The 15763-nt window shown below is 38.3% G+C and overlaps 1 protein-coding gene across 1 annotated transcript in view; it reads left to right on the top strand.

Moving 5' to 3' along the window:
- Nucleotides 1-15763, top strand: part of RTKN2 (rhotekin 2) — a 37253-nt gene that overhangs the window by 9059 nt on the left and 12431 nt on the right. Inside the window, exons 4-9 of the mRNA XM_042863363.1 lie at nt 1820-1873; nt 2765-2882; nt 4530-4730; nt 9136-9230; nt 10744-10850; nt 11794-11925. Of these exons, the coding sequence (XP_042719297.1) occupies nt 1820-1873; nt 2765-2882; nt 4530-4730; nt 9136-9230; nt 10744-10850; nt 11794-11925 (707 nt within the window). The remainder of the gene's footprint in view (nt 1-1819; nt 1874-2764; nt 2883-4529; nt 4731-9135; nt 9231-10743; nt 10851-11793; nt 11926-15763) is intronic.

The raw sequence follows: 15763 nt of genomic DNA, 5'->3' as shown, positions 1-15763 counted from the left end.
TTGCTATAAACAAGGATGCAAAATAGTTTTTCTTGCAGTTCTTTACTGCTACATTTATGCAAATTTAAGACCTTTTATGTTTGAGGAAAGAAAAGTTCAGTACTTTTTCTGTGACGTATATCTATATTTATTACATCTACATATATGTATGTGGAGTTCGAGAGACTTCTGCAGCAGCTGTTTTAAGGAAAGCATTTTTTATCTATTTCCTTATTCTAAAAATATTTAAAGGCTTTAAAAAATGCTTGCTATGCAAATGCATCTTTAGAAAGGTAGTTTCAGAACAGGGTGATGCATTTTTCGGGGTTTGGTTTTGCTTTTAGGAAGCTGTGGCAGTCTAATGCTGCATACTAACAGTTCATTGCTGAGAAGTCATTAGATACTGTGAACATTTTCAAAACTAGATGTATTTGTAAGTTTCACAATTGAAATTTAATCTATAATGAGATGTTCATAATATAATCAAAATTAGCTTAAATTAAAACATTTTATTTAATATTACTTATGAAATAGGACTATATGTAGCTTTACTTAAGTCAACTAGTTGTGTGCATAAAACCCAGCAGGAATACCTGGCAAATAATCCGTTGCCAAAATAGCACTGCTGTTTTGCATACTGTATGTGGATTTTTCCATTCGCCTTCTGTGAAGATAAACACAGGAGTCAGCAAAGCTCCCGCATAACAATATTAAAGATTTTTATCAGTGGACAACTGAGGTATTGCTGTTCACTGCTGCCATCCTGTGTCACTTAATATATTGCATGTGCTTTTATACAGCATTGTGCATTTGAAACCAGCTTTGGATTTAATGAGGCCTCACTGCATTTATCTTTCAAGAAGGAACCAGTAAGGAACGTTGTCTAAACTTGTGCCCTCAAAGCTGGGAAAAAATATCATAGAATCATAGAATGGCCTGGGCTGAAAAGGACCACCGTGGTCATCTGGTTTGAACCTCCCTGCTATGTGCAGGGCCACCAACCACCAGACCAGGCTGCCCAGAGCCACATCCAGCCTGGCCTTGAATGCCTGCAGGGATGGGGCATCCACAGCCTCCTTGGGCAACCTGTTCCAGTGTGTCACCACCCTCTGGGTGAAAAACTTCCTCCTAATATCTAACCTAAACCTCCCCTCAGTCTCAGTTTAAAACCATTCTGTACAGGAGTGGGTAGGTAAAGTGGAAAGCTTGTTGAAGAAGATACTTTCCTAATGTTAAAATGGCAGGTGACTTAAATTAATGTTTCTGTAATTGCCTCTCTACTACGATCCTGATGCAGACAGATATTTTTTATGTAAGCAAACAAACTGCAGTCTTCTAATGTCAACTGAGACAATTCTAACTAGGAACATGATTACAAATAATATTTTCTCTGTGGTTAGTAAAACAAGACTTCAGTGTTTGCAATACAAGTATCTCAATCTTTCCATTAAAACAGGAAGTTTTTCTTCTGGCAGTTGGATGAGTGGTTTCCAGCACCAGATGAGCAGAGTTTCAGCTTGTCTTTGCGTGATCGTGGACTAAAATACCTCTCATAACTATGCTAAACAGCCACTCTGAAATGTTACTTTTAGGTCCTTTCAAATGAGATTTAAAGAAGTCTTTGTTCTAGCACAATTTATAAAAGAAAATGACATTTCAAATAGAAATTATTGATGTATATGACATTGATAATAAAACTGAAATAGTTCTACTGTTCATTGTGTAGACAGCCCTATTGCCACCAGATCAACATGAAAAGAAAAAATAATTTGTATTTAATTTTACACTCTGTTGTATGATATTACCTGTAACTTAATTTCCCTGTTTTTTCCCCCTTTAGATATTCGAATACCATTAATGTGGAAAGGCTCTGATCACTTCAACAATAAAGAAAGTACGTAAGATCTAATGAACTGCTATGATAATCAATTAGTTAAGCCTGTAAATTGAAAACTGGATGGAGAAGTCCATTCTGATCTAAATCTGATTTTTTTTGATCTTTCAGTAGATCTGTGTCTTACTGTAGCTTGGTAGCTCTTAACTTGAAGCTGTTGACTGTAGCAAGTTGAAAAAGTTCTAAGTCATATGGCAGTATGTTTAAAATCTTGTCTTTCCAGAGGTGAGCCTCCAGAGGAAGAGTAAGGATAACATTATTAACTAAATAGCTGAGAAACTTCCAATTAAACATGATATTCTCTCTCTCGTCTACACTCAAGAGAGTAATATTGAAGGCTGTTTCTAGTGGGAAATTTAAATGAAAGTTCTCTATTGCTTTTGAGTGGATTATTGGATAGTCTTCAAGTACATGCATTTTGCTGTGTCATGGAGATTAACCCTAAATCTGTTCCAGCTGTCACCTGGCATTGATTTCAGTTTGATTTTCAATAGGGTCAGAGGGGGTAAGGCTGGCAAAATGGTCTAATCCTATATAGTTCATTCAAAAAGTGATACAGATGTTGGATCAATTCTCTTTTTGCCTTAAATCAATTTTATTAAACAAAATTACATTTCTACTAACATTTCTGATGCTGTTAGCACGAACTGCCACAGGTTATCTTGCAAAAAAAAAAAAGTGAGCGGAGGTAGGTGTGTGAATGTCGAACCCATGCACTAGCTTTGGAAGTTCAATTGCTGTGAAATCCCATAATGTGAAATTTAGGGTGGGAATAATTTGAGGGCAGTTCCTTAGAGGCTCAAATTTCCATTCCTTCTCTGTTGTTTACTGGGGGCATTAAGTATTGTGATGTGTAATATGCTAATAAAGCATTTCTTTGGCTCTCCCCAGAATCACAGCGCTATGCAGTGTTTTGTTTGTTCAGAATGGGAGCTGAGGTTTTTGATACAGAGGTGGCAATTGTGGATAAAGCAATAACAGATATCTGTTTTGAAAACGTAACCATATTGTGAGTATAACTTATCTGTTGCATGGAGTACAAGTATCCCTATTTTCTTTTGAAAGTGGGTATGATTATGAGTATGATTGGCTGAGGTCCTCTAAATTTTTCTGTGGGCAAGAGGAATCTGTAACATTTCTGTTGATTTCAGTGGTTGGTGGATCCCTCTCTCTGGAAGGTTGTGGGTTTTATTCATGTGCACGATGATCACAGCGGTAGATACATCATTTAACTGTTTCTTTCAGGTTTTTTTTGCCATGCTGAAACATTTTTCTTTAAATAAAGAGATCAGCTTGTAACTCAAGGACAAAAGTACACCAGTGCTAAAACCTGGAAGCACTATAAAAATGCACTTCTGTAGGCATGGGTGTTACACCCAGTGTTTTAACCATTACTCTGTAGAGCAGGCTATGGTCTCTTCTGATGTTCCCCAAAGTCACTGTTCTCTTGAAATCAGACATTTGTCTTCCACACCTCATGTTCTGTTATGCTCTTATGAGCATATGCTACAGCTACAACCCTCATAGTTGAAGAATACTAGACAGGAAATTATTCACTTATCTTTAAATATAACCTAGAAAAGAATAGAAAGGTGTTCACATATACTTTTCTGTTGCTCTATAAATTTTTAAGAGTCTTGAGAGACACTTTATTATTTCTGTGAGGGTTGTGTTGGTTGTTTTTTTTATGTGTGTGTGTGTGTGCTGCTTTATTTTTATATTAGCAATTTAGATTCAGTCTCCTGAGGAAGACTGACTGGAAATCTAGAACTACTGAAAACTTTAAATCAAGATCTTAAAAAGTTAGTCGTTGAGAGAGCATGGATCTGTAAATCAAACTTTCTTAACACTTGCTCAAGTTTGGAGTAAGGGCAAGAATTTAAATCTGCTTCTTGAAAGATACATCTGTTCTTGGAGAATTTACCATCACAATTTTCTGTAAAATAATGCAGCAGAAGCACTCAAAATTCCCTTGTGTGCCCACAGATAAAGAATAAATTCTTTAAAAGCCTTTGGGATAATTTCCTTATGAATATGTAGTGAAGGATTTGTACCAGGAAGATGAGGTTAGGCTTCTAGTTTGATGACTCAGCTCGAGAACGTTGAGAGCTGGTAGAACTGAAAAGAGACAACAGGGAGTGGGCAGAAGAACGCAGCAGCAGATAGACAGATACTGTGAATATCAAATTTGTTGCTTGTGATGAGGTAGGATTTAGTTTTCTGCTAATACAAAGGGGGCGGGCGCGACAGTTCGATCTGATTTGGGATCACAGGCATGATAGGTTTTCAGTCGTGTTATTTCTGCGTAACAGTAGAGGGCAGATTGAAGTGTGCTTATATGTCTTGCCTGTGTATTTCCATCACATGAGCGGTGTGGGTTTTTTCTCCAGTTTTTAACCTAAACGTTGAATTTCCTGTTTGCAATTGTTTATGGTTTAATTATAACATCCATCTTGTGACTTCAACGCTAAATTACCACTGTGTACTCTAGCCTTTAACTCCATTTTAATGTATGTCTTTCCCTGAATCTGATGTAATTCCTTCCCTTGATTAGCAATACATGTTATTTAATAAATATATTGTAGCAACAGCATTCCTTGGCTAGGTGCTCAATTCACTAACAACTGCTGTGAAACTTTCTCCCCACCCCCTTCAGTGATGAAGCAGGACCAGATTTCCAGGTGAAGGTTGAAGTGTATAGTTGCTGTACAGAGGAGTCTTTATATGTAGCAAACACCCCTAAGAAACTAGTAAAGAAGCTTAAAACATCCCTCAGCAAAGCTACAGGGAAGAAACTCAAAGCTACGCTGGAAGAAGACGGCACTGACTCCATTTTGCTCTCTGACCCAGTCATCCAGTAAGATACACAGATGGGTATTCTGGTTTTACTGTACTTTTTCATAGAAATAGCCCAAAGACATTGTCAATATTTGGAAAGGTACCAAGAACGCGATTATTTATGTATTAACCAGGTGGAAAAGAATTTACATTTTAAATAGGAAATGAGAAAGTAGGTGTGAATTCCAGCTATGTAGCTCAGCCTGGGGCCCAGTTCTGATCTTTAAACACATGAGTAGACTATCTTTCTTCTGCACAGCTGGTAAATCCACTGTTATTTGCAACTCAGGAGTACTTCAGTTTGATCTCTGGAGAAAATCAAGCTTGTGTGATGTCTGTGGCCCTTCATCTCGCCCTCCTCTTCCCCTGTCCCGTTCACTCCATGTATCAGTTTTGCACCCAGGCAGTTTTGCTTTTCAGAATGGTAGACATTTCTAAAAGGTGCAGGTTCTGTGAAGTAACAAACGTGTGTGGGCAGGGGAAGCCCCTCATACAGCACTTCCCCTAGTGAAGCTGATAGGGCTGTTGCGCTGTGTTGTGTACACAGGGGCTGTTCTGTTTTCTGGCTTTTCAGCAAGTCTCTGGGCTGGCTGGGGCATTTTACAATTACTTGCTGCTTAACAGGAGTTTCCTTAATTGACTTCAGCACAGAACATTTTGAAATGACTTACGATTTTCCATTTTCATAGAAATAAATGCTTTTCTCAGTAATTCACCTGTGTTTCCTTTTAAAAATGATCTTAAGTCTTTCATGTATTTTTAATGAAGTGATCTGCCTACTAATATTTCCCAACTACTTTAATTTCATTGTGACTTAAGCAGCCCAAGTACCTAAATTGTAACTACTGCAAAATTGACTTTTTTAATGTTTATTTTTTTAAGAAAGTAAATATTACTTAAATTACTTCAAATATTGCTTTTTTCTTTTCTTTTTTTTTTTTTTTTCCTGATGGCTCAGTAGCAGAGAATCCACGTATAATTTTTGCCACATTTTGAGGAAAAGTCTTAGTCTTGTTTTGTACATCTGTTTGCCCGGATTATAAAAGGGAAGGTTAATTCATAGTTTATCTATGTTGAGCTAATATTGCTATACGCTAATATTAGTGTTCTGATGAGAAGCAGACATCCAAGATGTCTTAGCCACAGAGCAAGGCAGTTTTACAGCTAACATTAGAGTACCTTCCACCTCATGACAGAGTTTCTCAATATGCATCATGTCAGGTAGATATGCTTCCCTCAAGCTCTGGCTGGCTGATGACATGCTGCCATAAGGTGCAGTTGGCTTCAGATACAACCACAGGCTTATTTGTTGGCCGTACTCACTTGAATACAGATCATCTGTCTTTTAAGGAAAAAGAATCAGTAGGCAGTCCTCACTATTGCCCCCTCCCTCATTTGGGTTTTGCTTTAGGTTTCTCAACTGTAATTTTTTGTATTTTACTTTCTCCCATCTTGAAAGTAATTTTTTTTTTTTCCCTACCATAAGTCATCATCTCACCGTGGCTGTTAATTTCTTACCAAAATTGAATTACTAGTGATGTGTTTACTAATGGCTTTGCTAGGTGATTAAAAAAGATTATTGGGAACAAATGTCTTACTACAGGCTGAAAATAAGTTGACTTTTTTTTTTTTTTTTTTTTTTAATATAGCCTCCCCTTGAGATTTATATTATTAAGACCATGGTAATGTAGCCCTTAGAGGTGAGCAGATTGCATCTTTCAAGTTCTCAAAGAATTATACGGGTCCAGTCTGTGAAATTAAACCACAACAATAAAAAGGGAACTTGCTGTATTTTATGAAGACTTTTGCTCTGTAGATTTCATCTGTATCAGCTGTTTCCTCTCAGAGCACACGTGGGATGAAGTTGTCCCTTTTCCAGAAATTCTGTGATCCTCCCGTGCCAAATTTCTTAGCTTAGAAGTTAGAAGGCTCCCTGTCAGCCTCGTAACTTCTCATAAAAGCTTGATGACAAACTGTTTTAGATGGTTGCTTTATTTGTTCATATCAGCTGTACTGATACTCTGTCTGCTCTTAATTATCTTTTTTCATTTTTTATGCAGTCTTTTGCCTACTTCATTTTTTCTGTTATTATTATTATTGCATTTGTCATAGGAGAAGGACATTCAGTGCAGGTATGGTACTGATTTCCAGAAGTTGCACTTTGGAGACGTGCACGTTCTGTGAGCTGGCAGTACTGGCCTATGTGGGGACTTGCTGCTGGGGCCTCTGCTGAGCTGGAGATCTGGCTTCTGTATGCTATGTTTGGAAATTCACATTGATATTTTGCTAGAAGTACATATTCTAATCTAATGGCCTCGTTTTTATTGCTGGGTTCTTTTTAGGACCTGATGATTATTTTTGTTTTTACCTTTTGTTATATAAGATGCAACTGGAAGCTACGCATATTGGCTGTTTTGACTTGCACAACCTCCGCTCTGTGTCTGGATGAGTGGAATAAGATAGGATTTCTAACATTAATATTCAGGAGCAGCTTCTGGAATCTGAGCTGTATGAATCCAATATGCATTGATAGGAGGGGTGAGATAGTTACATTCCCCCCAGTGTCTGCACTCCAACGTCAGTGCTCCTGCCACTCGATGGGCGACAGGTCGCACTGTGAGCCTTCCCCATGCTGTATGAGATGCAGTGGGCAGATTGTTCTTTGTTATTCAGACAAGCTGCCATGTAAGGCAGTCAGCTAATTCTGTCACATGTACGGGCAAAACATACTCAGTAATCCTGATCAGCTTGTTAAATATAAAATATAGATGCAGATAACTTTTCTAAATTATATTGAAGTTGGCTAAAAGGGATGACTGTTCTGTTTTAGAAAGAAAGTATTACTGGGAAGCATATTTTAAAAGTGAAGTAGCTGTTTTCTTGGCAAGGTTGTTGTGGTAATTAGTCATGCTTTAGAAAAATAACTAAATCAGCACAGAAGTTTTATCCGTGAGAAGAAACTGAACTACTTTGTACCATTTAAATAGAGTGGTAATGCTTAACTGAATAGCAAAACATAATCAGCAGGGAATCTTTTGTTAGGGAATGGTCTACAGGGAATATATACAAATGTTGATGAGTTTTTGTTCGCATTCCCCTCTGAATGTTTTATGGAAGTGGTTCTTTGCCCAAAGTGCTATATCATATTTGCTTTTCTATTTATTGCTTTGAATTAGATGTGTAACAGAACTCCCTGCTAATCTTCTGTCTCCTCTCTTTCATTAGGGTCAGAGCTGGATAGCATCTGATTTTAAAACTGTGTGCCCTCTGCTATTAGAAAAATTAACACTGGAAAGTATTAGTATTTATTTTCTAGTGATGTCAGTTCAGTAGTGTCTTAACGTCTTCTATACCACTAAGATATCTTATGCTATACAGAAGGTTTTTAAAGGATTTTATGCTCAATTCTGTTAGAGAAAGCAATTAGTGATTCTAAGTGGTTTGTTTTTGTGTGAACTTTTTTTACACTGCCATTAGCCAGGTGGAATTCTTACTGCATTGCTAGACTGTAAATCTGTTACTTTGTATTAAGAGTATTTGGGGAAAAAGGTTAAACATGTACCACATTTATACTAGTTTATTCCAAGAGCTGCATTCCACATGCACTGTGCTGAATTGCAAATGTGATTTTTTTTTTCCCAGCTTTTTTTCCCCCCTAGGCAAAATCTAAACCAAAGATACAACGCTGTGATACCTGTAAGCACAATAAGTGAAAGAGTCCTTTGTGCCGCAAAACTGGCTGTAGGATTTCTACAGATTTCTTCTGCTACACGCAAAGAAACAAACTATTGGATACTATTCTGTATAAGTGTGTGCATAACCACTTTTATGAAGTCTACAGCCAAGGCAAAAGAGCAGAGCAGCCTGGAAAAGCAGTATAGATTTTAATTGTGAAACTTGTGTTTTCAGAGCAAGTTCATCACCTGTTTTTCTGTTGCCTATAGGATACATTTTTGCACTCATTTCTGAGTTAGGCCTAGGGTCAAAAGCTGCAAACCTATCAGAAGTTCCTTGGTGTCTGAGTAGAGAAGAGAGATGCTGTTAGTGTCCTTGGGCTGCAGGAGGCTTGGAAAGCACAGGCCTTGTGTCTGGGGTTGCCAGTGCAGATAGGCAGCTGGAGGCTCTGTGCTGATGGGGCTCTGTGGCGTTGGCCTGGAAGTCACGGGGTGGGAGGAACCGGAGGTGCTGTGCGGGGCAGAGGCAGGAGGTGAGGATGTGGCCATCAGCTGAGCATGCTGGGGAGCAGTTCTGTGGGAAGGGGCTGGGGGTGGCAGCCTGTGGCCCTGGACAGCTGCTGCCTTGCATCTCGGCATGTCCCTGTAAGCAGATGTGTTATCTCGGGCATCCATAGGCTCCCTCTAGTTACTGTCTATACAATACAAAGCAGAAATGACTTAAAACGTGCCTTTTTTTCCCACATTTAGTGGAGCAAAGTACAGTTTGCTAGCATATACCACTTTGGGGCTGGAGAGTGCCAAGGACAGTTTCAGGACCCACAACCTTACCATTACAGGAAATGGTAAGTACATATGGTAGCAATTTAAGGAAATAAAAACCCAGTAATATTTTGCATTTCTCTTGTAAACTAAAGAATTTAAAGAGATTATTTTTCTTGATACTTAATATAGAACAACTTAAACAAAATATTTAACTGTTCTAAAACAAGCATCTATACACAGCTGAGTAAACTATAAGTTGAGTACAATTTCAAGTCCAGAGGAAAATTTAATTCATTTGGGAGTTTCTTCTGTTATTTGCATCTTGATCTGAAGTGAGTTGTACCCATGTATACAAACTATTTCCCCCTTTCTCACAACTAAGGGAGGGTATTGGAGCAAAGAACAGCTTTTTCCTCTGTAGTTGAGACAAAAGTGTATTTAAAAAAAAGCAACTTAATTTGAGTGGGACACAGGACAAAAACGTGCACTTGTGATTTGCCTTGATAGCTGTATTTCAGCTGTGGGACACACAGGTTGCTGGTAGTAGTCAACCAGAATGCCAGCTTGGTGATTATGCTGCAACTGTAGGTGATATTTCAAGAAACTGAAGTACAGTTCTTTGTACTTCATCCATGTTTCCAAAACTATCGTCCTTCCTGCAATCCACCCTTCAGTCCTCCTCGTTAAATTAAGATGTGTAACTTTGTATTTCACTCACTTCTGGTAACTTCATTTTTTTTACATGGGTAAACTTGACCTGAAAAGAAAATTTGATTATTTACACTTCATTATTCTGAATAAGCACAGACGGAGCATTTGTTTCTCAACAGGTTAGAATAATTCTGTGTATCTTTGATGCTAATTTCTACTTCACATTCTTGTTTTATTTCATTAATGTGCATAACTCACTCTGGTGAGGAATTACATACCTGGATATTTTGTTTCATTACAAGCATTTCTAAACCATGACTAAAGACAGAGTAATGTCAATGGAAAGTTGCATTACCTGCTTCTAATTACAGAAGAGCATGTTTTTTACATGGCGAAGCTGAGCAGTTTTTTGCTAATTCCTTGGAATCATGAATGCTTTTCTAGTTGCATGACAAGACAGCTACAAATTCTGTCTTAAAAACCAATCTGAAGCAAAATGCTTACATGTAAGAAGTCACGTGCCGTGATGGGAAGTGCTTAGGAATCCTACTTAGATGAGGTACCAAAGTGATTATCTTCCAAAGTGGTGTAGAGGTGTTGTTGTTGTTGTTGTAAGAATAACTTGTTCTTGCAGAACAGTATTTCTGTTTTTATTTAAATCCTTTTAGAACTTCTGATAATTTTTAATAAAAAACTTACTGAAGACTAAGAATCAGTTTTACTTTAATCCTACAGGATGAGATCTCTTTTCTTACATGTAAAGAATGCTTACTCATATTCATGATCTGAAAGTAAAGATGAGTATTAAAAGCTAAACTGTATTTATGGGAAGTATTCAGAACTCTGAATACTGAATACTCTTCTTTTTTTTTTTTTTTTTTTTTTACCTCTTTCTTTCTTTCTTATTTTTTCTTTTTTCTTCTGTCTGCTCCTTTCCCCCAGAGGAATCTTCTTTTTGGCTCCCCCTGTATGGAAACATGTGCTGCCGTTTAGTTGCTCAGCCTTCCTGCATGGCTAGAGATATGATGACAGGATTTCTGAATCAACAGGTAAAAAAAGGTCTTGCTTGTGTTTCCATGCTCTTCTGGTAGCAGTCACCAACAGTCCACGGTTAAAACATTTCTGTTTTTCCCAGAGTGGTTCCTTCTTCCCTGTTCTGCCTAGAGCGAGGGAGGACATCTCATAGTTACAGTTTACAAACAGCATCGTCAGTGGCTAAGAATCGATAAATCAATGTTTTCTTGGTGTGCTTATCAATAAAACTATTTGGGCTGCTAGATACAGGTTGAGTTGTTTCAGAATCTGTTTAGCCTGGCACTTAATAGCAGCAGTCCTGACGGTCTCTTGGCTTTTACCCTCATGCGTGTCACTCACTGTCTTAGCATGGTGAACTGAGCGGGGAGCAGCAGTTAAACTCATCCCTCCAAAAGCAATTACTGTGAGCTCACTTTACTTCTCTGTTCTGATTCATTGCACAACTAGGCAAACAAGAAGGTGTGAGCAGAGGGCTGAAGGCCACCAGACAGGAGTGCCACGTTGTAGGCTCTGGTCACATAATGAAATTAAAATGTATTTATGAATGCTGTTCAGAAAATTATTTTAAGAACATCTTTGAATGTACCACATGCTTCCAATGTTAAATACTCTTTTTATTTCTTCTGTTGTTTAATTAACGTAGCAAATAAAGGTGGGCTTTGTCCTTATTGTAGACACATTGTTCTACGCTTTGTTCTGTGTGAAACGGCAGATTCTGTGTTGGGTCATAAGGGAATCTGGGAAAACTGTAAAATGCCAAAAGACATTTAGAAGTATTGGTAACATTTCAAAAAACACTGATTCTGAAGTGCTCTGCAACAGAAGCTCTTTCTTTTAGGAAAGAATTGATTCAGTGTGGAGAAGTTTTGATCACGCGGGCTGATTGGTGTATGCCTCACAGTGTGCTCTTAATTTGTAGTTTGTGTCTGGCAATTTCTGACTACTTCTTCCCTTTAGCAAATGATAGGAAATCTAACCAGCTGGAGGAGGCTGTATTGCGTACTGAGAGGTGGAAAGCTCTCTTGCTATCACTCACCAGAAGAAATTGAGGCTAAAGTGGAGCCAGCCCTGAGAGTTTCGATCAATAAGGTAAAAATGATAATGTGTAGCTTTTTCTGCTTGCTTGTGTTTGGGTGTTTGTTTTTGCTCTTAATTATTATTCCGAGGGAGGTTATTTTTGTTTTAAGATGCATACATTTGGGCTCTAAGCTGCTTGTATGCAAAAAGCTCTGTAGGTAGTGTGTCAGTGGGAAATGCTGCAGCAAAATTTCCAGTCACTGAAATTTCTTTGCAAGGGTGTTACATTTCTTAGCAGCAGATGTAAGTTTCTTCTGTTGCACTAAACTGGTTAACATACAGGTAAAAAGGATGTTGTTTTCTTTAGGAAAAATGTGACTTGTTATATGACTGTTCCGTTCCCTGCAGTCCTTCAGCAACATTCTGGGAGGCTTTTGTCCTCAGCAAGGTGAAATTTTAACAAAAGCTTTTTGTTGTTTTATTTTATTCTGCCCCAGTCTTAATTAGAGGGAGGATTGGAAAATTGCTCAAAATATTTTAGTGTCTTAAAATAAGCTGCTTTTCTTAATACTGGTTTTGTACAGGGCACATAACTTTGGAAGTTCTGTTCTCTATGATGGTATTACTTCTGTTTTTCATAGTCTAATAGGCAAAGTCTGGATTTAAACCTTAACATCGAAATTCTTCTACTTGACTAAAGATGCATTAAGTATTTAATTTTAAACAACTATTTATGTGTTCACTTTATGGATGTTATTGGAAGGACCTTCTAGAATGAAGAGCATTAGAGTGAACAGGTGCTTTTAAAAGCTGTTTCTGTGCAGTCATCAAGAGTTAGTGTCACATAAGGATGAGCAGAGGAATTTAATGTTGTTTGCAGTTGGCCTAGCTGGGTTCATCTTTCCTAAGCAGAAACATTTGGAAACTGTGTTAAGAATGGATTGGTCTGGATTCTGGTGTTGCACTTCTGTGGCTGCTTGATGCCAGCACTGGCTCGAAAAGAAGCATTCCCCCCAGCCAGTCGCTTCCTCTGGCCGCTGTGTGCTTCGTGCTGGGCAGGCAGTAGGGCAGCTGACTGATAAGCTGGACTAGGGAACTGAAGTGAGTTAAAATTAGCTTATCCTGGGGGGAGGAGGACGGCTGGCTTCAACCATGCTTCTCCTTAACGCAGTCTTTTATCTAGATCCCTACATGATCACATGAGTGCTCGTATGGTACAAGGAAGGAGCTAGGGCGAGACCAGTGCTGTATAGGGCCATAAAGCAACGAAGAGCTGCTTCTGACAACAGCACTATCAGCTCTTGTTGGCTTTAAAGTTTCTCAAAAATATGATTCATTTTCACCTTGAGTAATTCTTCTTGTATATAAACAAAACATTTAAGCTAGAGATAACAAGGTAACCTGCTTTCGTGCGCTAACATTTCACGTGCTAAGATTTAAATTGATACCTTAATTAAAAACACACTTCTCCCAGTGTCTTGTATTCTAACGAAGCCATTTTTTTTTCTTCCAGTTTACTTATTTACTTGTAAAAAAATGTTTTGACGTGATACATACTTAAACAATTTTAGTTGTACACCTCTTCAGTCACTTCTAATTGCGTCAACTGAACTGCAATGAAACTGTATTTTCCAGTTGTTCACAATATCTGTGGGGAAATGGTCAGGTTCAGTGAAACACAGAGTGACCACATCCGTATTTTAAAATGTGAAGGAAGTATTTTTGAAAATTGTCTGTCAGAATCTCTGTCTGTTCTTTCCTTAGGGGTTGCTGTTTTGGTCTGTATCCTTACTTTGCTTCTCCTTTTCAAATAACCATATTCTCCTAAGGGGTTTTACTTCTCTGAGTTACCAGCACACTTAGAATCTAAAATCCAGCTTTTAATGTGAGTCTGTCTGTATGTTGGCAGTTTACCTTTACAGGTAACGTACACAATGTACATAAATCATGTGTATTACACCATTTTGCCAAAGTACCAAGCTGTTGGAAAATACGACCATGAATCCTTCTTTAATTCAAATTAAAGCCAGAAAGAAAACAAAGCAATTTAAAACATATTTGAATACTTTACTATTTAAACAGTTTCTCTTGAAAATAATGTAACGGCTGTGGACTTTCTGATTCGTTTGTTGTGAAACTTGTGACATAAATGAAAATGAGCTAATCATATGGGCTTACTGCTACATGTTGTTACTGAAACAGCAATTTCAAAATCAAAGTTGAGATTGAAAATTAACTCTAGATGTTCTAACTAAAATCTCTTCTGGTTGCATCTGGTATTGTTGCTTGTAATGTGAAGCTGATCCTCTCCATGTCATTGAAAGAGACTTTCTGGAAAGTAATGAAGTCATATGGATTTATGAGGAACTCTGGAAAATAATCATACTGATAGTCTTATTTCCCTTTCCTTTGAATTGAGACTTGAAGAAGCTATTAAGACCACCAGAGTCATTACTTTAACTTCAAATGCCTTCACTGCTACCACTGTTGAGCAATAATAGTTCTGCAGTTCCTATTATGCAAGTGTTACTATTATTGTTCCAGCTAAGTGTGATTATAACATATTATATTGCACAACTAAGTAGAGAAATTGTATTTTCTCGAGCAAAGAAAATTAGCTGGAATCCAACTTGAACAAGGAATATTCCTAATGGACCAATTCCTAATGTTTTCTTTCTGTTTCTTTGTTTGCTTTGCTTTGAAGTGAATGATAAAGGCTTTGCCTACACCTGGTAATTGGTGTGTGTGCCAGCACTTCACACTTATTGCTCAGAATCCTGAATACATACATACCCTATTGTATCCTCTTCTAAATTATAGAACTTTCTGTGTGCATTGCATGCGGGAAGCTTCAGGAATTCTGGGACATGGCTTCTGGTTAACACAGAACATAGCTGACATGATTTCCTTCCTGGCGAATTTTGCCAGCACGATCTTTGGCCTGGTGCCATGCGGCGCAGCAGGCGCAGAGCTATCGCTGTGCTGGTACTCGCTGTGGTGGCAAGCAGGATGAGGAACAAATGTCTGCAGCCTTCGGTTGCTAAGTTCTTGTTGGAACATGTTTTGGGCTCTAGGTCAGGTAGAGAAATTCATTGGAAAATGTAGCGATGGCTCCGGCGGCATAACTTCACAGGGGATCTTGCAGTATTTTTGGGAAACTGGGAAGTTTATCTTGAGACTGGAACAGAGGGTATCAAGTTCATGGCATTGTGAACACTTAGGGAACATGCAATGCAAGCAATACTCACTACCTCTGTCAGGCAACTCCAGCACTGGTGAAGCAAGAGCAGACCTGAAAATCAGTGCTCTGTGTAGTGTACTTACGTCCCACTGGCTGGTTTAGATGAGCCTTCACAGGTGAAAATTTATAGGGAAATCAAAAATTAGTTAAATGTCTCCAGATATCTGGCATCTTCTGTCGCGTTGCTCAACTTGCTTCTGCAATTGCTTGAAAAAGATGGTGGGTACGGGTAGGGAAAGCAGACACAGTGCCTGGATAGAACACGTGGACCTTGTAACACACGTGCTCAAATGGAGTCACTAGGAAGCTATGCTTTATAGCTCCCTGGTGCTCCTCAGAGTGCTGGTTGGTCATACAATAACATCACCTCCTTATCCTGCCTTTAAGTTGCTGCACTGAATTGAAGACAGCCATGATGACGCAGTGATCCTAACGTTACTCTTCCATATTATGCTTATCATCCTGCAAGCGCATGAATGTTATGGTGATACAAGCTCACAGAACAATGGAGATGAAAGGAGGAAACGTAGCTAACATGGTAGATTCAGACTTGCACTAATATTTTAAAAAGCCATAGTTTTACATTCATCAAACATTCCTGTTTGCCTTAAAACAAATTACAGTAGGAGCCAACAATTGTATTTTGTTTCCAATGTTGCTTTTATTTCT

Source organism: Lagopus leucura, unplaced genomic scaffold, assembly GCF_019238085.1.
Source record: "Lagopus leucura isolate 7727_CA_CO unplaced genomic scaffold, USGS_WTPT01 Super-Scaffold_739, whole genome shotgun sequence".
Lineage (NCBI taxonomy): Eukaryota > Metazoa > Chordata > Aves > Galliformes > Phasianidae > Lagopus > Lagopus leucura.
Note: the sequence above shows the minus strand (reverse complement) of the source record. Positions and strands in the feature narration are given on the sequence as shown.